General features: G+C 35.7%; 3 protein-coding genes across 3 annotated transcripts; 1 reads left to right on the top strand and 2 right to left on the bottom strand.

Moving 5' to 3' along the window:
• Positions 1–7957: 7957 nt before the first annotated feature.
• On the bottom strand, positions 7958–8605 carry LOC111913737 (uncharacterized). Its single transcript, XM_023909442.1, has one exon. The coding sequence runs from the start codon at positions 8603–8605 to the stop codon at positions 7958–7960; it is 648 nt and encodes a 215-aa protein (XP_023765210.1).
• A 10979-nt stretch (positions 8606–19584) lies between these two features.
• On the bottom strand, positions 19585–21689 carry LOC111913759 (probable F-box protein At2g36090). The gene is made up of 3 exons (XM_023909464.3): positions 21510–21689; positions 20785–21313; positions 19585–20419 (listed from the first exon to the last, which is right to left on the bottom strand). The coding sequence occupies exons 2-3, from the start codon at positions 21287–21289 to the stop codon at positions 19827–19829; spliced, it is 1098 nt and encodes a 365-aa protein (XP_023765232.1). The 5' UTR covers positions 21290–21313; positions 21510–21689; the 3' UTR covers positions 19585–19826.
• Positions 21690–22264: 575 nt separating this feature from the next.
• On the top strand, positions 22265–22603 carry LOC111913736 (glycine-rich cell wall structural protein 1.0-like). The gene has a single exon (XM_023909440.2). It carries the CDS (start codon positions 22265–22267, stop codon positions 22601–22603), a length of 339 nt encoding a protein of 112 aa, XP_023765208.2.
• Positions 22604–24699: the final 2096 nt, after the last annotated feature.

Below are 24699 nucleotides of genomic sequence, written 5' to 3'. Positions count from 1 at the left end.
AATGAGAGTTGAAAATCTCATTAATAGGAACTCAACGGTAAAAAGACAGACAAAAACGGAACTCGTATGCGAAAGTTATGGACGAAGCTTAGTCCCTACTTTTCGAGCGCGACGAATTCGATACAGTTTTGTAAATCCGAGATAGAATGAGAATTAGCCAACGAGGTCTAAATGAAAGTTGAAGATCTCACTAATAGGAACTCAACGGTAAAAAGACAGACAAAAACGGAACTCGTATGCGAAAGTTATTGACGAAGCTTAGTCTCTACTTTTCGAGCGCGGCGAATTCGATACAGTTTTGTAAATCCGAGATAGAATGAGAATTAGCTAACGAGGTCTAAATGAAAGTTGAAGATCTCATTAATAGGAACTCAACAGTAAAAAGACAGACAAAAACGGAGCTCGTATGCAAAAGTTACGGAAGAAGCTTGGAGACTACTTTACTATACACTTCCTATAAATACAAGGGTGAACTCCTCATATTTTCTTCACACCATAAGCCTTTCTTTCTCTCTCTAACTTCTCTCTAGCCTCCCTAAACCCCTCCCAAGTCTACGGAACCTTCCTAGCACGAGAAGAAAGCCCCGGAGCGCCCGACGGCTCCGAGAAGAAAAGCTTTCGGCTTGGAAACGCTGCGCCAGCGAAGCCCGGTTTTTAATAAAAACTCGTTGTAAGTGAGCTACGCCTATACTATATTTAATATAGATTTTATTTAATTATAGTAACATTATTAGGACCTTAAAATAATTATTTGGGCTATTATTATGAGTTATATTGAGTGTTATTTAACACTTATATAATAGTAATAATAGCTAGACTATTAATTAGTCGTGGTTAACGTTAAAAACTAAACCCTAGTGGTATTGATACTAGGTTTTGTCGAGGAAAATTGTTTTGAGATAACAAAGTGCTGTCTGAGTTCGGAATCACCACCTAATCAGGTGAGTGCATAGTTACTTTCATCTTACACATAGATATGAAGTATTTTATTATAAATTTACGTGCTATGTGTGCATATTGTCTGAATACTTGCTGTCTATGCTGGTGAAAGATTTTTATACATGTTTTAAATGATGTAAACTGTATAAAGTATTTTATATCTACAAGATATGTTGGGTAAAACATGGGTAGATGAATGATGATGGATAAAAGCTGAAATAGAGGAACATTAGTAGTACGGACCTAGTGCCCTATAGGTATACATTGGCAGCAGTGGACCTAGTACCCTATAGATGAGCACTGGCAGCTGTGCCACAACCCGTAGATGATTTAGATCTATGGTAAACGTCCTAGCAGCTGCGCTCTAAGGATAGTATCGGCAGTTGCGCCTAATAGGTAGCCTTATGACCATGACAGTAGTGTTTAAAGGTCAATACCGACAGAAGCGCCTCATAGAAAATGTCCTAATTCTGGCAGCTGAGCCTAAGTGACAATATTAGCAGCTGCGCTTGACCAATGTGTCATTGGCAACAATGGACTTCATGTTGTTTCCTTAGGATGATCCTTAGGAATGAATGAATGAGAAATAACTGATTCTTAGGGTAGATCCTTAAGAATAAAGAAGATAATGGGGATGGGTAATTGGGTTGATTGTTTGATTGTTTAAACATAATAATTATATTATTGTGGGTTGAAAACCCTATGTACGCACCAGGTTTCCCAACCTGACCCACTCAGTTTATTTATATCACAGGTGTTGATATGAAGTGACATTACACTGAGAGATTTAAAGAGATGTAGATCACTAGTGTAAATAATTGTAAGTTCTGTTTATGCTTATGTTTCTGTATTAACGATGACATCCCAAACGTTTTAAAATGAAATAAATACGTTTCTTCGAAAATGTTTTAATAACGTATTTACCATGTTTTTCTGGGAACAAATTCCGCAACATTTTTATAAAATGAAGTACTCTGATTTTTATAAAGCATAAACAACATCGGTCTTTTCTGGCTGTGAAAATGGGGATGTCACAACATAGGGTTTTCTACCCATAACATTACAATTTTTTAATTATACATTTTTAGCAAACAAATAACTCAGTTACTCATTCTCCTTATCCTCACTTCATAATCTTAAAACAATGATCTCGAGAAATCTTTCGTAAAGGATCTTTATCAGCAATGGTTGTTATTTATTCTTCCTTAAACATCTAGGAATAGCAGTACAATGGTACTTTGGGCACAACACAACAGTACGATAGTACTTTGGGCAAACATAACAGTATGATAATACTTTGGTCACAGCACAACAAGTCACATCTCATTATTTCACACATCATTTTACTTACTAATATTTCCCTAAATGACTAGGCACAACAGTACAATAGTACTTTGGGTGTGCACAATAGTACGATAAAATATATACGATTTAATTCACATAGCCTCTCATTTATTAATCCACACAACCCTTCACTACCCAATCATATTTTGAGTATGTAACACTCAGTTTTGGATTTCTTCATTATTCAGGGTTGCGGCCCAATCATCAGTGATCATATGGCTTAGGGCCTCGGGGAAGACCGAATTTGGCCCTTTTCAGATATGGGTGTTATGGTTTAAGTGATCCAAGTGTTCGACAGAGCCCTTAGAGGTCAATGGTATAATTTTAATTTTATAACTCAGTCTTTTATAGATTTTGGGTTTTGTTCTGGAATTTTTTTTAGGCCATGGTGTGTTGTTAGGAGCGTAGGGCTTCTCGCCACTTTTTTGTGGATGTAAGGTTCGTTGGAAACAGACCTTAGATGAGGAAGTTATGGCAGTTTGAAATATTTTGCAGATTTAGCCCTTAATGGAAAAAGTTGGCAAGCAGGTCCCATGCGTGCATGGAGGAGGGCACGTGCCTGGGTAGGTACGCCCAACGTAAGCTTGGGGTACGCCTAACGTAATGAGCAGAGTGCCAAACCCTAATGTTTAGGGCTTGGGCACTATTTAAACACATTTATGAGCTCAATGCTCTTTCATTTCTTAGCCACCATTGTCCTTGAGCCTCATTTTCGAACCCTAATACCCTTGGTGGTGCATTCTTGAGCTTGGAAGTGATTTTTGAAGGGTTCTTAGTGTTATTTCAAGGAATTGGATCGTGGTGATCAAGTTTGGTGTAGCCTTGGGGTTATAAATCCAGAATCTTCATACTTTTGGGAAGCTTCAAGAGGTAACAAGTTATTAACTTGACTTCTTATGCTAGTTTGAGTTTATGGAAAGATTAATGGCTTTTATGGTGTATTAAGTTCTTGTGGGTTTGAGCCACTCCAGGAGCTTGGAGTGATAGATCTTGTCTCTTCTGATGTTTCTAGTTCATAAAAATGATTGCTTGATGTCTATGAATGGTCAATGCATGTTCTAGTTGGATTTGAATGAGTATTAATGGACTAAGATGGTTGTTAGGTCCCATTGGGTCATGCAATTACATAAAAGTGTCGACTTTACGCATTAAGAACTTTATTTTATGGATCCCCGAAGCTTGGGTGCAAAGTGCTTAAGTGGTTAAGTCAAGAAATCAGTTTTAGATTAAGTCGAGTTGCGCCTCGCATAAGTAATGGTACACCCAGCGTACCGTGTTTAGGTTAAGATCTGGTTCGCTGAGTACGTCCATCGTAGCTGAATGTACACCCTGCGTACGACGTTATGCTGAGTTTGGGCTTGTGTTTTTGGGCTTCACACCCTTGGGCCAATTTATTAGACTTGCTTCTTTGGGCCTTTGGTCCATCTGAGATCAACTTTTTGGATTAAGGAAATTATTGGGCTTTACGATGAGGCCCATATGAGGGTTGGGCCCAAATTGGAAATTGGACCATTATTGGGCCTTTATGGATGTAACGCCCGCAGATTCGGGCTAGTCAATTTAGAGACAATGAGCGTTAAAAATGACTTTTTGATAGAATATTATTTAGCATAAATAATCTTAACCAAAGTTATAGTATATGTCACAAGGCTTCCGTACATATAAAGAACGTTGAAATCCGAGTTATAACGAAGAAGTTATGACTCGTCGAAGTTTTACGGCTAAACCGGCACGACACCGCGTAACAAAAAAAGTGAATTTTTGATAAAATACTTTTTAGCCTTAGCAATCTAAACAAAAGTCATAGTATACATTAAACCGAGAGCGTGCATAAAAACAACGTTCAAATCTGACTTCGTATGAGGAAGTTAAGATTTTTCTAAGATTTAACATAACAGTGCACAACCCGAAAATTCGAATTTTAGATCGGTCGATTTTTAGCCAAAATAATCTAAACGAGAAATGAATATATCTTTAATAGGAGTTAAACGATAAAAAGACAGTCGAAAACGGAGCTCGTATGTGAAAGATATGGACAAAGCTTAGTCCATACTCTTCGAGCACCACGAATTCGATACAATTTTGTAAATCTGAGATAGAATGAGAATTAGCTGACGGGATCTAAATGAAAATTGTATTACTCGTAAATACCAACACGTGTATATATAAAACGTTGAGAATAGAGCTTGTATGTTAAAGATATGGACGAAACTTAGTCTCTACTCTTCGAGCGCGATAAATACGATACAATTTTATAAATATGAGATAGATTGAGAATTAGCTGATGGGGTCTAAATGAAAGTTGTAGTACTCGTAAATACCAACGCGTGGATATAAAGAACGTAGAAAATAGAGCTCGTACGCGGAAGATACGGACGAAACTTAGGGTCTACTCTACGATAAAACCCCTATAAATAAGAGATGAACTCTTCATATTTTCTTCACGCCATAAGACTTTCTTTCTCTCTCTAACTTCTCTCTAGACTCCCTAAAACCCCTTAAATCCTAGGAAACTTCCCTAGCGCTAGAAGAAAGCCCGGAGCGCACGAAGGCTCCGAGAAAAAGAGCTTTTCGGCTCAGAAACTCTGCTCCAGCGGAGCCCGGTTTCTAATAAAACCCGTTGTAAGTGAGATATGCCTACCCTATTTTAAATATAGCTTATATTTAATATTAGTAATATTATTATGAACTTATAATAAATATTTGGGTTAGTATTATGACTTATATAAGTGTCGTTATAATATTTTTTTTACTACTCGCGGTACGGGGAATCCGGTTTGAAGGGTCGCCTAGGTTGTTGGATTTCAGAAGTGCTTTAATGCCAAAATGGTCCTGCCCTTCGGTGTTTCATGTCTGACCCCTGTCTATACATAGTGGTTGGAAAATATTGTTTAATGCTTATATAATAATAATAATACTAAGACTAATAATTAGTCATGGTAAATATTAGACTAAAATCTAGTTGTAATAATATTATGTTTCATCGAAGGAAATTACATTATTAAGAAACGAAGTGTTGTCCGAGTTAGGAGTCATCACTTTTACAAGTGAGTACATAGTCCCTTTCATGAACATGATTTTAATACAAGTATTAATTATAGTATTAAATATTTGTTAAAGAGTTTATGTGTGAGTGCATAGTCCCTTTCTTGAACATGATTTTAATACAAGTATTAATTAAAGTATTAAATATTTGTTAGAGAGTAAAATTAATGTTAAAGAGTTTATGTGTGAGTGCATAGTCTCTTTCATGAACATAATTTTAATACAAGTATTGACTGAAGAATTAAATATATGTTTATGTGCGAGTTATTCGATGTTGCATGAAATACGTGTTAAGGAACATACCCGATTATATATGATGATTTAGGATAAAGAGTAAACCTAAATTAATTATGAGGAATATTGGGTAGTATCTTCCTATCAGTACGAGTGAGATATATATAGAGAATAGAACTTTAAATTATGTCATTGATCCGGGAGCATGGATTAGACATAGTCATTCGTCCCTAGTCCGGGAGTATGAATTGGGCACAGTCATTTGTCATTAATCTGGGAGCATGGATTAAGACATAGTCAATTGTCCTTAGTACGAGAGTATGGATAGGACATAGTTATTTGTCATTAATCTGGGAGTATGGATTTAGACATAGACAATTGTCCCTAGTCCGAGAGTATAGAACATGCACAGTTATTGACCCGAGAGTATGGCTTAGATCCGGGAGTATGGATTAAGTAGAGAGGTAAATTTTAAGGTCCGAGAGTATGGATAGTCTCGTTGTGAGGATTGACGAGGCGGGGTAAGAGTTGCTTATATATATATGATGAAATTGTATATTTTGTGAGTTCTAAATTATATATATGATATAACATTGCGGAATTGAAATCCCTATATACTCACCAGGTTTCCCAACCTGACCCACTCAAGTTTATTTGTATCACATGTGTCGATATGAAGCTACTTTATACTGAGAGATTTAAAAGAGATGTAGGTCACTAGTGTAAATGAATGTAAGGTCTGTTTGTGCTTATGTTTCTGTATTGACGATGACATCCCAAAGTTTTAAAAGGAATAAAATGCATTTCTTCGAAAATGCTTTCATAACACATTTATCATGTTTTTCTAGGAACAAATACTGCAACAATTTTATTAAAAGGGTACTCTGATTTTTATAAAGCATAAACAAAAAAAAATTGGTCTTTTATGGCCGTAAAAATAGGGATATCACATTGGATCTTTTGGTTTTAGGCCTTTTTGGTATTGGGCTTGGGCCTCAGTTTTGGTTCATGTTGAGTCAGGGGTAAAATGGTCATTTTACCCCAAGTTTAGATTATGGATCATAGTTTGGAACCCAATTGCTACCTGGGTGTTATTTTGGTATTGATAGCTCAGGGAGTCATCAGGGCAACATCTAAGGATTTCTTTCAGTGAACTTTAGCATTCGAGGTGAGTCTTCTCATTATACTTACCTGTGTGGTAATATTGTCTGTGGCAGGAGGGTCTTTTTCGTGTTATTGACCGGAGGGTCTTATTCGTATTATTGATCGGAGGGTCTTAATTGCTTATACTGAGATATGTGTTATTATGCATTATGTCTTGTGACCTATGATGTTATATTATTATGTATATATATTGAGTTATGACTGGAGGGTCTATACCGAGACGTAAGACCGGAGGGTCTTCACTGAGACACATGATCGGATGGTCCTTATCGAGATATAGCCATGAGAGGCTAATTATTTGTGTATGTGGTATTTTGGGGAACTCAATAAGCTTCGTGCTTACAATTTGTGGTTTAAGGTTTCAAGTACTTCTAGTTCAAAAAGGAACAGCCCGGCTTGATCGCAACGCATATACCCGTGTTTTCCGCAATTTGTTATTCTAGGATTATACTCTTACGAATAATTTATTTTGAAATACTTTTAAATGTTTGAATAAAGGATGATTGAATGTTTATATATATTAAAAATGAAATTTTTACCCTATGATTTTTGGGGCGTTACAAATTGGTGTCAGAGCCTTGGTTTGAGGGATTTGGGCATACTCTCGGGTGTGCCGAACTCAAACTGAGGGATTTGCGTCTCACTATCTATCTATCTATCTATATATATATATATATATATATATATATATATATATATATATATATATATATATATATATATATATTAATAAACTAATAGTTTGTTGTTATTCAATTTACTTGTTGTGTTATCGATTCAACATGGTGTGACAAGTTATTTTATTTACCAATCGTTGAATGACTTGATCAGTGACATGTAAGCTTAAGTTTAAGAGCATTAGGTGTGGGCAACAAGGTGCAACACCAACTTGTGCCACCTCACATGTCACATAAGCAAATGTGTTTTGACACCAAGTGGGGAAATGGGCAACAAGATGCAACACCAACTTTTTGAAAATAAATATTTTTATTTTTATAATTTTTTTTACTATTTCGTTTTTTTTTACATTTTTTTTGCTTTCGTTTTTTTTTTCTTTTTGTGTTTTTTTAATAACTAATATTTTTTTTATAAACATATAATTTTGAAAACAAAAAAAAGATATAATATTTAAAATTTAAAATTCTGATTACAATTAAAAAAACATAATTTTAAACCTAAATTAATAACTAAATTACCATTCAAATTACTACTAAAACCACACCAATCCTAATTAACCCAAATATTTTTTCCTAATTTGTTCCTTTATCGCTTGTAGCACCGCTAGATCAGCAGGCGCTAAACCCTCATCGCTTGTCCGAAGAATTGACAACTTATGTGTCATTAGTTCCCTCTCTTTTTGTTCATGCTTCTCCCGTGCCTGCCTTTTCAGGAACTCCAAATGACGACGTTTCAACTCATTTTTTTCTTTTATTAATAAATTGTGCTCGTCGAATTTGACTCTCATTTCCGTCGCATCTTTTGCTCTCGTCTTAACCTCCTCCGCATGTCTTGCAGCGCGCCTCGCTTTGTCGCGTCCGGGTGGTCGTCGTGGTGGGGATATCTCTTGGATATCATCCGGGATCTCATCGTCATCGGCGTTTAGGTCGATGTTAGTCCGTGCGTCCGACACGTCGACCGAGCTAGAATTGCGAGACCTTTTGGATTGAACCTCCGACGATGTAGGCATTTTATTCCCTTTTGGATCCGCTCGCAACAATTCCCATGATTTTTCAAAGTCGAAAACATGACCCATTTCGACCCGATATTGTTCCTTAGTAGATTTGAACAAATTGAAGTCGTTGGTTCCACTTTTTTGTTGCGTCTCAAGCCGGTTGTAAATACCGTTGAATTTGCTGCACTGCTTAGTTATCATACCCATTTGCTGCTCAACATGTCATTGTTGCGATACAGATTTTTCTTTAAAATAGCGTGAAACTTGTCGAGCACCGCCCCCAATAAGCTCCTTTTTTCATTCCATTTTCGCGAAGTTCGGTTTTTGAAGTAGCACACCAGGCCGCCGTCAAAGCGTATTCCTCCTCCGGTGTCCACTATTGTGGAACGTCTGCATTTTTTATTTCTATCGCTATTGATTTCCCTTTTGATTTTCCTTTCCCTTTCCCTTTCTTGTTCCTACTACCTCCTGCTTCCACTTCACCCGATTGTTGTGTCGTAGGCGATGGTTGGTTGGTTTGTTGTTGCATCGAAGCAAAAGAAGGGAAAAGATTTTATTGTAAATTTGGGTTTTGACCGCCTTGATTTTGTTGAAAGTAAGGTGAGTTGGGAAACTGTAGTGGCGGTGAAGCGGGGTTGAAAGCTGAGCCTTGCTATGAGATCTGTGGTGAGCCATGAGTCGATAAAAGGTTGAAATAACCTTCATAACGGCAAACCCGACAGGGGAAGTTGTGTTTGGGTTTGATGATGGGGAGGTGTTTTGGTTTTGCTCCATTTTTTTAGAAAGAAATAAGAATGTAGATAATGTTTGAAATGAAATGAGTATATGTATATATATATATATATATATATATATATATATATATATATATATATATATATATATATATATATAGAGAGAGAGAGAGAGAGAGAGAGAGGTAAAAATGTTATATTTTTTTTATTAATGTATTCGACCGTTTTCAAACGGATAAATTTTACGCGTTTCAACTCGTTTCCGTGGCCACGAGAACTACATGACGAGAAGCAACGAGATGGGGGGGGGGGGGTGTTCCCCCATTACGACGCCGTCGCGATGCGCCACGTTACCGGTGTTACTTCTCGTTTGTACCCATACCGTGTCGTCTAATAAATTGACAACGAGTGATAATTAGGCGTTGAACAAGTTAAGTAACCATTTTTATCATCACACATAACCATAATAGAAAGAAAAAGGACCACTTAAATATATCTAGTAAAAAACTTGGCACAAGTACCCTAGCAAAATGGATTTAAGGTAACATTGTTTACAAGGACTTTGCAATCAAAGAAAGAATATTACATGACGCGTCATATCCATAGAAGGTCTCCAAGTGGATATCAAAAAGAGTAGTTATATTTTTGGTCCTAGTGGTATGAATATCTTATATTATATCTTATTAGGTGTGAAACCCGTATATTATACGGGTTAATTAAAACATAATGTTAAATAGGAACGATTAAATGAGAAGTTTATTTGAATTTGAAATATGAAATAAGTAAAAATTATGAAAAAAACATGCAAAAAATAAATTAATTAAAATTATGCGTTTAATTGTTAGACCCGTGTACTAAACGAGTTATTATAATAAAATGTTAAATACAAAGGTTTAAAATGTAATTTTTTTGAAATTGATTGAAATTGAAATTTTAAATTTCAAATTTAAAATTAATAGTTATTATAGTAGGTTTAATTTATAGAAACTAAATTAATGATATAATGGAAATGAATAATGAAGTAATTGACAAGTGGGAAATAAATATATTTCAAAATTATGATAAAATGACATATGACTAATTAAATGAGAGAATGACAAGTGACAATAACATTTTCATTTATTAGGGTAGATATCTTATATTATATATAAAACATATTAATCATATCTTGAATTTTAAGAGATACAAGATACAAAACTTTTTGTACAAATCAATTATGCATAGCAAAATATTTAATACTTGCCAAATTTTTGAAGACTTAAATTAAGGAAGGTTATTAAAAAAATAATCTGGATCAAAATAACAATTTTAAAATATTAAATCCAACAATATAAGTTAATTTGCATTCTTAAACTAGATACTGAAAATAATTAATTTACATGAAATGTATAAACATACAATATAAATATAAGTTCTAAACATAAATATTTTAATTAAAAGTGATAATTTTTCTTATTACATAATAACTAATAACAAAATCTAATAATTATTTTTCCGAAAGAAAACTATTCGCCAAAAAACCTATTTATCGCCGCTATTTTGCGCGGGCACACATCTAGTTTGTATAAATATAGTTCTATAATTAGAAAATTGATACCAAAGATCCTTATCGTTCCTAAATCCATGGGGGGCTTAGAGAGAGGGGGGGGGGGGGGGGGGGGCAAAGTGGGCAGCTGCACATGGTCTAATTTTTTCATTATATATTTTTATTTAAAAATACAAAATTATAATAAAGATAAGGGTTCTTTTTTTTTTTGTTCCGTCCCGGGCCTTTAAGATTATTTCATTTTTCAGGACCGACCCTGCCCAAATCATGCGGTTTTGTTCATACTCCAATTGCAGCCTAACCTTGCCATTAAAATAAATATGAAAGGACAATATTACCTTTCTTTTTGCCCATTTTTGTAACACCCATAGATTCGGGCTAGTCAATTAAAATATTATAAGCGATAAAAAATGACATTTTGATAGAGGGTTATTTACGATAAATGGCCTTAACCGAAGTTATAGTATATGTGACAAGGATTATGTACATATAGAGAACGCCTAAATCAGACTTCCTAAGAGGAAGTTATGATTTTTCGAAATTTCAACATAGTAGTAAACGACTCAGAAATCAAAATCAAAATCAGTCGATTGCTAGGAAAAACAATCTAAACGAGAGTTGAAGATCTCGTCAATACCTATCCGCCGATATAAAGACAGTCGAGAACGGACGTCGGATGAGAGAGTTACAAATTTGTACCAGACTTTAAAAGTTTAAGCCTGTTAAAAATATAACTTTAAAAATAAAGTCGAAATTATCCAACGGAGTCTAATTAAAAGTTGTAGATCTCCTCGATAGCTACGCGTGGATATAAAGTACAACGAAAACGGAGCTCGTATGAAGAAAATGTGAATTTTTAAAGAAAATAGATTTTTTCGCTCACAGTCGTGCGCACAGACAAGATGTGCGGTGTATATTTGACACCCCACCGAAATTGCAACACATGTCACCACTCGGGAATCGCCACATTACCCGATCTGGCCATATGTGTGGCATCCAAATAAAACTTTTGCCCTATAAATAGCAATCGGTCTCTCATTCAATTTCCTCACCCCTTACAACCTTTCTCTCTCGATTTTTCTCTGCCTTAGCCCTATTTACCTTAGTTTTTAGTATTCTGACGGAGCCCGGAGGTCCCTGAGGCCCCGAACAGTAGTAGCTTTCGAGTAGAAGCTTTGTTAGTGCAATTTCTGGATTCTGATAGAAGAATCTCTGTAAGTTAAGCTATGCTTATCTTATTTTAAGTGTAGCTTTTAATTATAGTCACATTCGTTATTATGAACCTATAATTAAGATTTAATAGTGATTCCAAGTCATTATACTGATTGATCTACCTATGGGAGAGGTGTCTAGAATGGTTACGTTGGCTTGGTTGTTGGATTTTAGAAAAGCTATTATGCCGAAATGATCATGCCTTCCAACTATCCTGCCTGACTGATCCTTACTTGACAGATCTTGATGTAAAAATTGGGATTAGTGAGAAATTTTTACTATCATTAGTCACTAAGTATATAATACTAAGAGTTAGTGATATGAACCTAGGTCGCATCAAAGGAAAAAGTAAGTACTTAAGCGAAACATTGTCCAACTTTTTAGTCATCCACTTTAACAAGTAAGTGCGTAGTTACTTTCATCTTACACATAGATATGAAGTACTTAAATAATTGAATGTTATATGTGGTTATGTGCAAAGATGTTATGTATTAGATGAACTACTTTAAAGATGAATTTTATATGACTTACATCGTATGTGAATATAATACATTGGGTAATGATAAGACGCCATAGTATGATAAGATGTCATAGTATGATGAATAATGAAAATGACAATAGGATGTCACGAATTTAATAGTACTAGTGTACTAACAATGTAGGAATGGTACTAGTGTACCAAAGATGTAGTCACCTAATAGAGTATAGGTGACAACCACCGAACCATTTGATGACAGACCCGTGGAACACAAGCAGGTTTATAACCCGTAGGTGATAGACTTCGTGCCCATTTGATGTACGTTAACCTACTGACACGTATTGCGGAGAAATATCGATAATAGTACTGTCATTAATGATGATTAAGATGATCCTTAGGACAAATCCTTAGAAATGAAAATAGAAAAAAATCTACTGACTCGTATTGCAGAGAAATCCCTATAACATTACTGTTAACAACAATGACTATGATGACCCTTAGAATAGATCCTTAGGGAAGAATCAAGAAGAAAACGGTGATGAGTAATCGGTTTAATTGTCACTTAATTAAATATATCAAATATATTATTTTGGGTTGTAAATCTTATGTACTCACCAGATTTTCCTACCTGACCCACTCAACTTCTTTGTATCAAGGGACAGGATCCCAAAATCATATTCAGGATCCTTAATATTCTTGAAGTCTCAGGATCCTTAAACATATCGCAGGATCTTGATTATTATAACTAATATTTTCTAACACTTATAACGGCTATATTATTCTTTATTTTCTCACATATGTAGAACTAGTCCACTCAAGACTCATTCTCAACGGAGAGTCACTTCAACCAAGATTAAGACTCGGGGATACCAAGTCAAACAACGTGCAAATACTTGTTCAAGGATGATCCCAGAAATCTCTGACTTCTTGTTGATTAACTTAGACTATAAATAACACCCGCAAATCACACACACCACACACACAGTTAGCTCTGGCATTACAGTTGTACTCATTTTAACTTCATTGTCTATGTAACCTCGAATTGAAATTAATAAAACACAACAAGGCAAGTGATCATTATCAATTCCCAAGGTTTTATGTCGGAGATCCTATATGTAACATCCCAAGTTTGGAACAAGAAGTGAAAGGAGCTAAGTGTAAATAAAAGAAGGGACTCGACGAGTAGGTACACTTACTCACCGAGTCGGAGCGGGTTTGGATCGCGAATCAAGTGACCAACTCGCCGAGTCGGAAGCTGGACTCGACGAGTTGGTGCTAGAATGAGGAAACCCTAATCTTAGGGTTTGCACCCTATTTAAAGAACTTTATGTCCTTCTCCCAGCCTCCTAATTCCCCTGAGAGTTCCAGAAACCCTAACCTTCGTGTGAGACTCCATTATTAAGGAGATTGGAGCTTGGAAGAGGAAATTGGTGGGAAAGAGCTTGAAGAATTAAAGACTAGCTGCAAAGGAGTGGTGTAGATCCAGGATCTACTTCAGTTGGAGCATATATTGGAGGTAATAATATGTTGCTTGGGCTCTTTGGTATCTAGATCTATTATCATTTGAGATTTGGGACATTTTTGGTATGATTAAGAGCTATTTCGAGTTAGAAGGTTAGATTTGAGGTTGCTACTTCAGATATAGGCTTGTTATGGTCCATAATGTCATTAAGTTTCAGTCTTTGAGTGGTTGGTGAAGCCTCTTTGTCCAAAACCCAAGCCCTAGTGTGTTTTGGGCCTAAATCTCCATGGCTTCACGTAAAGTTTGCAACTTTATGTGAGGGTTAGATTGTAGAAGGGTGGATTTATGGATTTGAGCCTCTGCATGGCTCAAATAGCTTCTGAATGGTTTGAGAAATGGAGAGACTCGACGAGTCGCATGGGTGTACTCGACGAGTTGTATGAACACGTGCATGGACGCGGCGAGTTGGAAGAACAACTCGGTGAGTCTGTTGAAGATAGCCTTAGACTCGGCGAGTTTATTCTTAGACTTGGCGAGTATGGTCCCAGAACCCAATCTCTTTTGGGTTAAAGCTTTGGATTAGTGAGTCGGTTGACGACTCAGTGAGTTGGTCAGGATGGGACTTAGAGATCGTTGAAATCGGCGAGTTAAGTTGTGATATGAGAGTTTTCTGGGTGTGGGAACTCGGCAATTCGTCGGGGTGACTCGGCGAGTAGAAGTCAACCAGGAAGGTTGACTTTGTCTGAGGACTTTGACTTTGACTAAGAATTTACCGATTTAACTTCCAAGGGTAATTTGGTAATTCTGGTATTTATGGAATTGGTTCTTTGGTAGTGTTCCGAGGTGAAGTTTGTGTCGGTGGTCAGAGCAGCTTGGTCTTATCTCTTCAGTCGGCAATTGCAGGTAAGTTATCCTCACTATATCGACAGGGTCTACAGCACCGAGGCCGGTATCCGGTATATAGGGTAATGTTATGCTAGTGACCGGTTAGGTCGGAATCCTTGTTAGGATGTTGATATGCTATGTGATCTGTTAGACTGTTTGTCTGGTTAAGGATTTGTTATGTGATTAATTGTTTTATGTGCACATGGTTGTTTGACGGGGGTTGGGTTGAGGCGGGTCTTGCTTTGTGTTTTAAGCCAACATACCCAGGGCGGATCGAATGATCCGAAGGCCCAGCGAGCAATCCGGATAGGCTGAAGCCCCCAAGAGGGCGAACCAGACGTGCCGAGGCTCGGAGAGTGGACCAGACCGATTGAAGGCCCGGTGTGGGCGGACCAGTCATACTGTAGACTCAGAGAGTGGACCAGGTGGATTGAAGGCCCGGTGCGGGCGGACCAATCACAATGTAGACTCGATGTACATGGCTAGACTCGGAGGGTGGACCAGGTGGACTGAAAGCCCGGTGCGGGCGGACAAGTCACACAGTAGACCCGATGTGCATGGTTGTTCTATTTGTGATATGTTATGAGTATGTTTATGTGTGGTTGGTAGTTTGGGGGTAACTCACTAAGCTTTCGAGCTTACAGTTCAGTGTATTGTTTCAGGTACTTCAGGAGATCGTGGCAAGGCGAAGGCATGATCGTACCGCTCCTCATGTTTTATGATTTTTATGATATGGTTCTGGGAGATACTCTGATGTTTAAACTATATTGAAAACAAGTGTATGAACTTAATGGTTTTGAATGAATTAAAATGTTTTAATTTGGCTCGAATTTTATGGGTGTTACACTATAAAGGATCAAGGGCTTTCCTTGTAACTCTTTTGCCTCACCTTGATTATCATTGGATACTTGTATTGCCTAAAACACCACAACCTCTCCTACACCTTGGTTGATATCCACTTAGTCGATTTTTGACCAAAACAATAAGTAGTAGTAAAAAGGAACACGAATGATAAGAGATTCAAGGAGATACAGACTGATAGTCTAAGATACTGTAAGGCCTGTTTATGTTTATGTTTTGTATCAGTTATGAAATCCCAAGCTTTTATAAATAAATGAAAAACATTTATTCGAAAATACTTACGGAACCAAATTTCGCATTTATAAATAAACTCTGTTTTAAATAAACATAAATAAAAAGTTTTAAAATGGCCATAAAAATGAGGATGTCACACTTTCTTATTTTATTTTTTTCTATTTTTAGTTTATTATTAATATTAATATTAATATTATTATTATTATTAGAGTTATTAAAGAGATAATTGGACCCCACTTATCCTACCACACCCCTAGGGGCGGAGCCAGAATTTGAATATAAAAAGGGTTTATAAAATATTTATAAATCTCATACTAATGTAAAACTATTTCCCACGATAGTGAGCCAAAATAAGGTTATATATATTATACAAATTTTACAAAATTGAATTTTTCAAATAACAATCGTGTACTAGTTTTTTTAACTATAAGCAAAAAGCAACGACTTTCCGGTTTATACAACCAAAAAAGAAAGAAAAAATCTGAGAATTTTAAAGGCTATATGGATTAAAATTTTTTATTAATATATAAATAGATCAATTATACAGTGAAACATTAAAAGAATTATATAATAATTATAAAATATATAGAAAAAAATGTTTTGATAGGTTAGGTTCTCTTTAGTCTTTTATTATATTCATTTACTTTATATTACTCGTCTCTCTTAAATTTCAATGATGCATAAATTACAAAGATATACAAACCCTTACGGAAAGAAATATGAGTTAAAGGCTTAGAGACATACGGTTTAGTGAGAGTTAGAGCCATAGGACCACAATATTGATCTGCGGCCAACAAGAGGTACAATTGCATAGTCGACAACGACCGGCAACATACCACCAACGATCGACTGTGGTTGACGCAGTGGCTGATACGTGGAGATTTGAATCCTTGAGAGTGATTAAAACACCCAATAAGTCAATAAAGGTCCAAGAGGCAAAGGAAGGCGTGAGAGTGGACACCGAACTCATGGAAGTAACAACATAAATAGAAAGCGCAAATAAATACGACAAAATTGGGTTTTGTTTTTTTTTCAAGAATTCAAACTTAGTTTTTCATTCGGATTGGGCGGTTTTCAAAAAATTTGATTTTTTTTTTTTTGGAAATTTTAGTTTTCATACTTATCTCTCTGAGATAATGAATTTTTTTATCTGTCAAAAAATATTTAAATGATTTTAGTTAAAAAAAACTAAAGTTTCTTGACATTTTATTGATGTATTGCCACCTTCCTTTTAATCTGGGAATGTGTTCATCGATGTTAAGTTTATGGAGGTTTTTGAAATTTGTTTAAAAATACACATGAAAAGAAATTTCAAGACAAGTTAGGGGGACTGAGCACCTGCCTATCCCCTACTGCCTCTGCCCTTGCCCACCCCCATCCTTGATGCCTTAGATGTCATTGATTCAAGTAGTGTTGTCATCGTCACTAGAGTTGCAAATGAGAAAATGATAGAGGGACGTGGTTTCCTTTGTTGGCACGGATAAGCGTTTTGGTGTAGGTAAGGGGGGAGAGAGAGAGAGAGAGAGAGAGAGAGAGAGAAAGAATTTGATATGGTCGTAGATATGGAGAGTTTGAGAGATAGAGATAGAGGTGTTAGGATTCTATGTGAGACAAGTCGAGTACCTTTTAGTTATATTCCGAGATAGGAGGTGCAAAGTGCACACTCAAATAAACAAAGAAGACTCGGGAACAATGCGGGTCCGGTGACAGTGACCCGTGTAGGGTTCCAAGGGGCATCCTTCCTGGAAGGGTCTAGGGGCAGGTCCAAAGGGCAAATCCCTTGATAGGGTGTTGAGAAGTGCCCTGTCCCAAAAAATAATCCTTTAGAAAAAATGGACCCAATCCATTTTTTTTTAGCCAAAAACCTAACGTTGAATCCATTCCTCGGGGCATCGTTTTCACTCTTAAAATTGTCGTCTTCTATGTATATGTAGAAGATAAGAATGTTGCAGAAGACATATAACGATAACTGCTTCTTTTCTTTGCACTTTGCCTCTCGAAAACACATTCAATTGCAAGGAATTTTTGTGTTTCAAAATTTGGAATAGGTCCCTATTCCAATTTGATTTGTTTTTGGATTATCCCAAATCGGATTTCGTGATACCCCATGCAATAGGGTCGAAATCATAGATTCTGGAAATTGTTTCTCATACACGATCCTTGACTTATCCAAATGATTATATTAATATTCAAAATCCAAATCTAACAAGAGGATGAAAGGTTGAGAAGGTTTAATGGTGGCGGGGGAGAATATAACAGTGAAGATGGTGGTGACATTGTAGTGGTGTTGCATCGGTAGAGATGGAGGTGGTGTCGCCAGAGACAATATAAGGGAGAGTGAGAGAGAGAGAGAGAGATAAATAGATAGATAGAGAGAGAGAAAGATGAGGTAGGCAAGGGTTGAGATAGTATTTGTTGAGGTCGCCAGAGGTTAATGTGGTCTCAATGGAGTCAACGATTCATCTAACAAAATTGAGAGGTGGTTGATGAAATCAGAGTGTTAAGGCATGTTTGTTTCACAAAGTCCAATTAAATTTGGTGGAATGTAAATTCCAGTAAAGTTTGTGTTTGGTTGACAAAATCAAATGGGTTGGGATTTTTTTTGAACTTCCATTAAATTTTACGTCTTAACAAAACGACCATTCTTTGGCTAAATACAAAGATTTTAGATTCCATTTCTTATGTTTTTTATAAAGACAAAAATGTCCTCTTATCTTGTCTTTATTTTATCCATGATTCATAAAATCAAAATATATTATCATCATCTCTCACATACCCACCCATCCATCCACTCACCCCCACACCTACAACCATAAGCCCATGCCCATATGCCCACCCTACCAATCCTAAGACCTACACTCAACACACACCCCTACCCTACTTATCCCCATATCCATATATCCAACCCATCCTACACGTATATGCTCATGCTCACACGCTTAACCCCACCGTAACACCCACACGCCACACCCTTGTCACACCCCACCCCACATCCATATTCTCATACTAACAAGACCATGATAACATACACCCCATCCCATCCCTATACCCACACCACACCAACATGGACACCCACACCAACAAGCACACATAGGTTTGAGTGGGTAAGAGTTTAATTAATGAAAGTTTTATCATTTTTATTAAAAATAATAATAAGTTACAAAAACTCAATAAAATGTTATTTTAGTCATATTAGATAACTTACTTTCAAATTTACTTGACAAATTTACAAACCAAACAAAAAACAAATTTCATTTCATATCAACCAAATGCATGATAGATTCTAATTTATTCAAACTCCAATTCCTTTGACTGTCCATTCCTTTAAAAAACGTTATGGGAACCAAACGTTCCCTTCTTAAGGTTATAAGGCTTATTTTCAGTTTTTACATAAATGATCCTTAAAAAAATAGAAATGTCAAAATACAATAAAGGATAAAACATGGGGATTTTTGTCATTTCGCACATACTTAACGGAATTGTATGGACGGTAACGGCTGAAGGGACTAAAACTATAAAAATTTAGAAACCACGACCAAAATTGTAATTTACTCTATAAAATATTTATTGTGTTGTAAAATCTTCAAAAGGAAACTACTATATATACGGATAATGTTGCTTGTCGGTAGCCAACTATTTGAAAATTGAAATATCCATTTTAGTGTATCACAATTTATGTTACTATTGAAGCATCTCTACTTATGTTTTCAATTCAATTTATGTAAAAACCGACCAATAACAGGTGTTGTTAATTAAAATTGTCGTCTATTGATGTATCACCATAGTCGACATGTTCTACTTACACCAAGTTTCGAAGTACAATAATCCGATCTTAAATCTCATATTTTTACTAAAACTTTTACTATACACCACATTTGCTAGCTAGAAGAAACAACTTCTCTATTTTGAGTATTTTCAATTTTATGACTCGAAAGTCAAACCCTTGGCCTGTTGACCATACAGTCAAAACCTTGGTGCACCCAAGTCGCTATATATTGATTATATTCTATTCTATTTCACATAAAGTAGCAACACAACAATACAAAAGCCGTAATACTACCCAAAATATGGAGTCTTTCCAACATATTTTCATGCCTAATCTTCTCTTCTCTAATCTCACTCTGAACCTTCGCGTACAACCTACAAGACTCCACCACCAGACTATAATTCTTGCTACGATCACATCTCAATGCTTCTTTAAGCACAAGCAAACTGTTTCTCCCATTAACATGAACACCTTCCATGTCACCCAGTTGCATACAAAGTTCGGTCAAATTTAACGTCGTGTGGGTCCCACTACCCTCGACATCTGTCACTCGAAACTTCATTGCTATTATACATTTAACTACCCGACATGGAAGAATCTGTTTGGCAGGTACAATGGATCCGAATTGTAACAAGAAATCTTTGTTTGTTGGCCAGTGTCTTTGACCATCGAGTGCACACCAACTTGATAAATTTGCAGCTTGTTTTGCTTTTGAATTAACGATTATCCAACTCAGTTTAATCCCATCACGAAGCTCTTGCCATAACTTCCCATCTTTTCTCTCTCTTTCAAGGGAGGTGACAGGCGGCAGGCCATCGGAAACAGAAAGAGTAATTACTTCCCCTACACGAGATTAAATGAACGTTATATTATTAATTTTAAATTTTAAATCATCATAAAGTTTCATTAGTCTACACTCTACATTTAACAAAAATATCATGTTTCTAGAGCTGCCCCACTTATATAATTACTTTATTATATTTTTTGTCAGTGAATTCAGCAATCCCAAAGTTGTTTTTTTATTTGATCAAATAAATAAGAAAAAAAGATTTTGTTTTTTATATGAAAAAAAGTTTGTGATGTTGAACTAAACTTCTGATAAAAAATCGAAAATACATTTTTCTTATATTACTTTCTTGAAACATAATCAAACGTTTTGAAAACAAAATTTCTTATAGAACGGGAATAGAAAGGGAAGATAGATATACCTGCATGATCATTATGATCATCATCATCATCATCATCTCTATCTGAATATGCAAAAAGATCGATTCTGAAAGGACAATCGGAAAACCAACCATTGTAAACATTTGCATTCGGTATCCCCCAAATGACTTTAGAACATATAGTCTTTTCTTTATATCTGATATCCACTAGTGACACAAAATCAGAAGGTGAAACGTTTTCTAATTCATCTTCTTCGCCATAGTATTCATCCTCCATCCATTCTTCTGGAAACTCAGGAACATCTTTGTTTACTATCAGAGGGAAACAATCTGCATAGAACTTTTTAAACCCACCAGTTGATGATATTAAAGTTTTCACATCGTCTCTTTTGGTTGAAGGCCACATTGAAGAACAGACATCTTCCCATAATCTTTCTTCTTTTGAGATGGTATTAAATGTTGCGCAAGAACACGACGCGCTTGCTAGGGTTGCACCATCTACACGTCTTAGGATATCGTAGAAAAGATCATTACTTAATGTATCCATGGTTGCAATTGGTCGTCAAATTATCTGAAAGAAAAAGCAGAAACTTCAAACAAAACTTTTTTAATTGAATTGTACCCCAAATAGGATTAAGGAATAAGGGAAACGAAACCTATAGCTGTAGCCTATAAAACACATGGCTTGCTTGCATATTGAAGACAAACAGATTCAATAAATTAAAACATAAATACGCATTCAAAATCAAAACATAAACTCCAAATACCAACAAATCTGTCGCCAAATATGAACTATGAAAACGCATCTCCGGTGAACATCCACGGTGTTAGGTGAATCGAAATCCAAAATGGGGAAATTTGTCACTGACACAGATCTTCTAATCAATAGGTTCATCATAATTGTTTTTCTACAAGGAAGTCTCTTGTAAATATAGATGCACGGGTCACCTACTTTTCTTTGGACAATATAAAATTAGAAACGGAGACCCCAATGGGACCATGATCTCAATCGAGTGTATGTATTGTATAAAATATAGCTAGAAAGCATTTTAATTTGTATTTAGAAATTAAAAAAAAATATATTTTAATTTGTATTTAAAAATTAAAAATCCATTAAAGTAGAGAAGAGAGAAAAGAAAGAGAGTGGGAGCCGCGGCTCCAAGCTCATACTCAACCCTCAACTTTGGTGGTAAGAATCCTTTTCCAATGTTACCGGTGATACCTTCGTCGAATTGTGACCATCTGTGGTCGACTTCGTGCACCTGAGAAAGATGACATATGGCTAATTGGCTAGTCTCAACTCTTAGGTGTTTTTAGTTTTTAAGAGGTAAACTTTTGTAGTCTACAAAATCATATCTACATAAGAATTTGTGAATTAAACGTTTACATGTAAAAAAAAAGATTGATTGTTTTTTAAAATCTACAAACTGAATAAATGATATTAAACCATATTGATCATAGATGATAAAATAAACACATATATACAATTGTACATACACACATTAACCCTATTGATTTATAGATGATAGTTAAAGACAATAGCAATGGAGGTAGCGATGGTGGAGAAAGTAGAGGCGGTGGTAGAGACGGTAGTGGCAGCAACGATGAAGGTGGTAGAGATGGTGACGGCATCCTCGCTGGCGGTGGCATAGATGTCAGCAGCGGCGGTGGTTGTGGTGGTGATTGTAGTGACAACGGTGATGGTGGTGGCAACAAAGTTAGAGGATGTAGTGGTGGTGGCGGCAACAAAGATGGTGGATGTGGCGGAGGTGGCTATGGTGATGCGGAGGGGGCGTGGCGACGAAGTTGGTGGTGGTGGATATGGAAGAAAATCGTTGAAGAAGAAACTGTAAAAAAATAGGGTTGATTTTTCTAGGATTAGAAGGTCTGTGAGATTTAGAAGAGTTTTTTTTTCATGACTTATGCAAGAAGATGACGTGTAGCCTTTTTTAGATCTTTAGTTTTCTAGAAAATTAAAGTCTTCAGTAAAAAGGTCTCCCAACTTTAGAAAAAAAAATCTCAAGAAGAGTTTCTAACAAAAAACAAACACTATCTTAGTCTCAAACTCTTTAAAATCAACCTGGTTGGCCTTTAGATCCCCTCGTTCACAAAGGGGCACAACTTGAAGTACGAGTTAAATTATAAGGCTATTGACAGTAGCGTGGTGGTGGCATGGCAACATCTCCACATTATGCACACATCTCGATGGTAGTACGATCTCCACGACGTGGCTTCCATTGGGCAGTGCAATGCGAAGCAATGCATGTTTTCTTTCTTCTTCTTCCTTTAAATCCTACCTGACTCGACCCAAGGAATGACCCAAGTTGGGCGATGACCTAGGGTTGCTTAAATATTTTGGGCCCTAACTTTTCGTATGTTAAAGTTGATATACATTGTATATGTTATGTTGCTTAAAAATAATCCAAAACTATTTTTAGCTTCATTGGCTAAGCATCACCCATGATTTACAAACAACTCATGTTCAAATATTTGCATGAACACTTTCTATTGCAAATATTAATTTAGACATGGTTGGCAAAAATAAGCTAGCTGATTATAGTTTAACGTTCGGTAAAACCATAAAAGCAGCTTGTAGTTTGAAATAACTTATTAATAAGCTAGATTATAAGCTAAAAACTAGTTTATAAGTTAGTTTGCCAAACAAAACCTTGGTTTATTTATGAAATTATTTTTTTAACACTTATTTAAGCCCTATTTCGCAAAATCAATTAGTTTATAAGCTAGTTTATTGTAATTTAACATTTGGTAAAACCATAAAAATAATTTAACGTGGTTTAAAGTAACTTATTGATAACCTGATTTATAAGCTAAACACTAGCTTATAAACCGTTGGTCAAACAAAACCTTAATGTTAGTGGTTAGATGCTTTTGATTTCACGTGGTCAATTTTGAAGCCTTGACAAACTTTTTTTTATTTGGTTATCTTTCTTCTTTCTTTTTTCTTTTAAATAAATTTACATAATTTGGAACTCATTGTATATTAAATCATTTTTATATAATAATAATAATAATAATATTCCCCCTCTATTCAACTTTGTTCCCTAGCTTCGTCACTTTGTAGTGGATCGAAATAACCTTAAAATTAGTTTTGTATACATCAATCAATGCTTCTCCAATTTATCAACGAGTAAAAGAAAGATGACATGGCCATAAGGTGAGATTGAGTGTGTGGTTGTGTATGTGTTTGTGTGTGTGTTTATGTGACGTCTATATGGGGTAAATCAAACCAGAAAACCAACCAACCATTTATGTCATCACTATGTTCAATAATATTCCCCATCCATTCAAATTTGTTCCCTAGCTTTGTCACTATGTAGAGGATTGAAATAACCTTAAAATTAGTTTTGTATACATCAATCCATGATTCTCCAATTTAGCAATGACTTTGCATGCTTCTCTTTTATCTTTTTCGTATATTCTTTGACTCAAAATAATTAGAGTTTCTCCCCCGCTTCTTGTTCTTCACCAATAAAAAATAACTTGGAAGGGAAGTCTTGAATTTGATACATTCAGATCAAGATTCAATCAAGATCCAGGCGAATTAAAGAACCATCATATATGGTTTCAAAATTTTAAAACAAAGTGGAATTGGAGTAAAGCTTATGATAAATCATTCATGTATATGTGTGTTTTAACATACAAGTTACCATAGGGTTCTTTAATTAGTGACTTTAATCTACTGGTACTACTAATCTGATAGTCAAACTGAAGAAAAGAAATTAAGAAAGAAGTTTGATGGATATGTATAGAATCAAAGAATTTACATAATCCATCTCGTGATGGAAATGAAGTTGCTTTTCTGGCGGACTTTCATTTGAAGTGTAAATCTGACCGACTCAAGTTTGGGAGGCTCTATAAGCGCTTTAGGAATCCAAAAGCTTTGACGCGTCGTTGAAGTCGAAAGGAGGGGCAACATGAAGCCACATAAAAGAATGA

This window comes from Lactuca sativa, chromosome 8, assembly GCF_002870075.4.
Source record: "Lactuca sativa cultivar Salinas chromosome 8, Lsat_Salinas_v11, whole genome shotgun sequence".
NCBI classification, from domain to species: domain Eukaryota; kingdom Viridiplantae; phylum Streptophyta; class Magnoliopsida; order Asterales; family Asteraceae; genus Lactuca; species Lactuca sativa.
The sequence above is the reverse complement of the archived record's forward strand: the minus strand, read 5'-3'. Positions and strand labels throughout refer to the sequence as shown.

Bases quoted from the DNA above. Each gene is read 5' to 3' on its own strand.
- LOC111913737 (XM_023909442.1), bottom strand. From the start codon at position 8,605: ATGGGTATGATAACTAAGCAGTGCAGCAAATTCAACGGTATTTACAAC.
- LOC111913759 (XM_023909464.3), bottom strand. From the start codon at position 21,289: ATGGATACATTAAGTAATGATCTTTTCTACGATATCCTAAGACGTGTA. The intron at 20,420-20,784 runs GTATATCTATCT...AATCTCGTGTAG, and splicing joins TGATCATAATGATCATGCAG to GGGAAGTAATTACTCTTTCT.
- LOC111913736 (XM_023909440.2), top strand. From the start codon at position 22,265: ATGATAGTTAAAGACAATAGCAATGGAGGTAGCGATGGTGGAGAAAGT.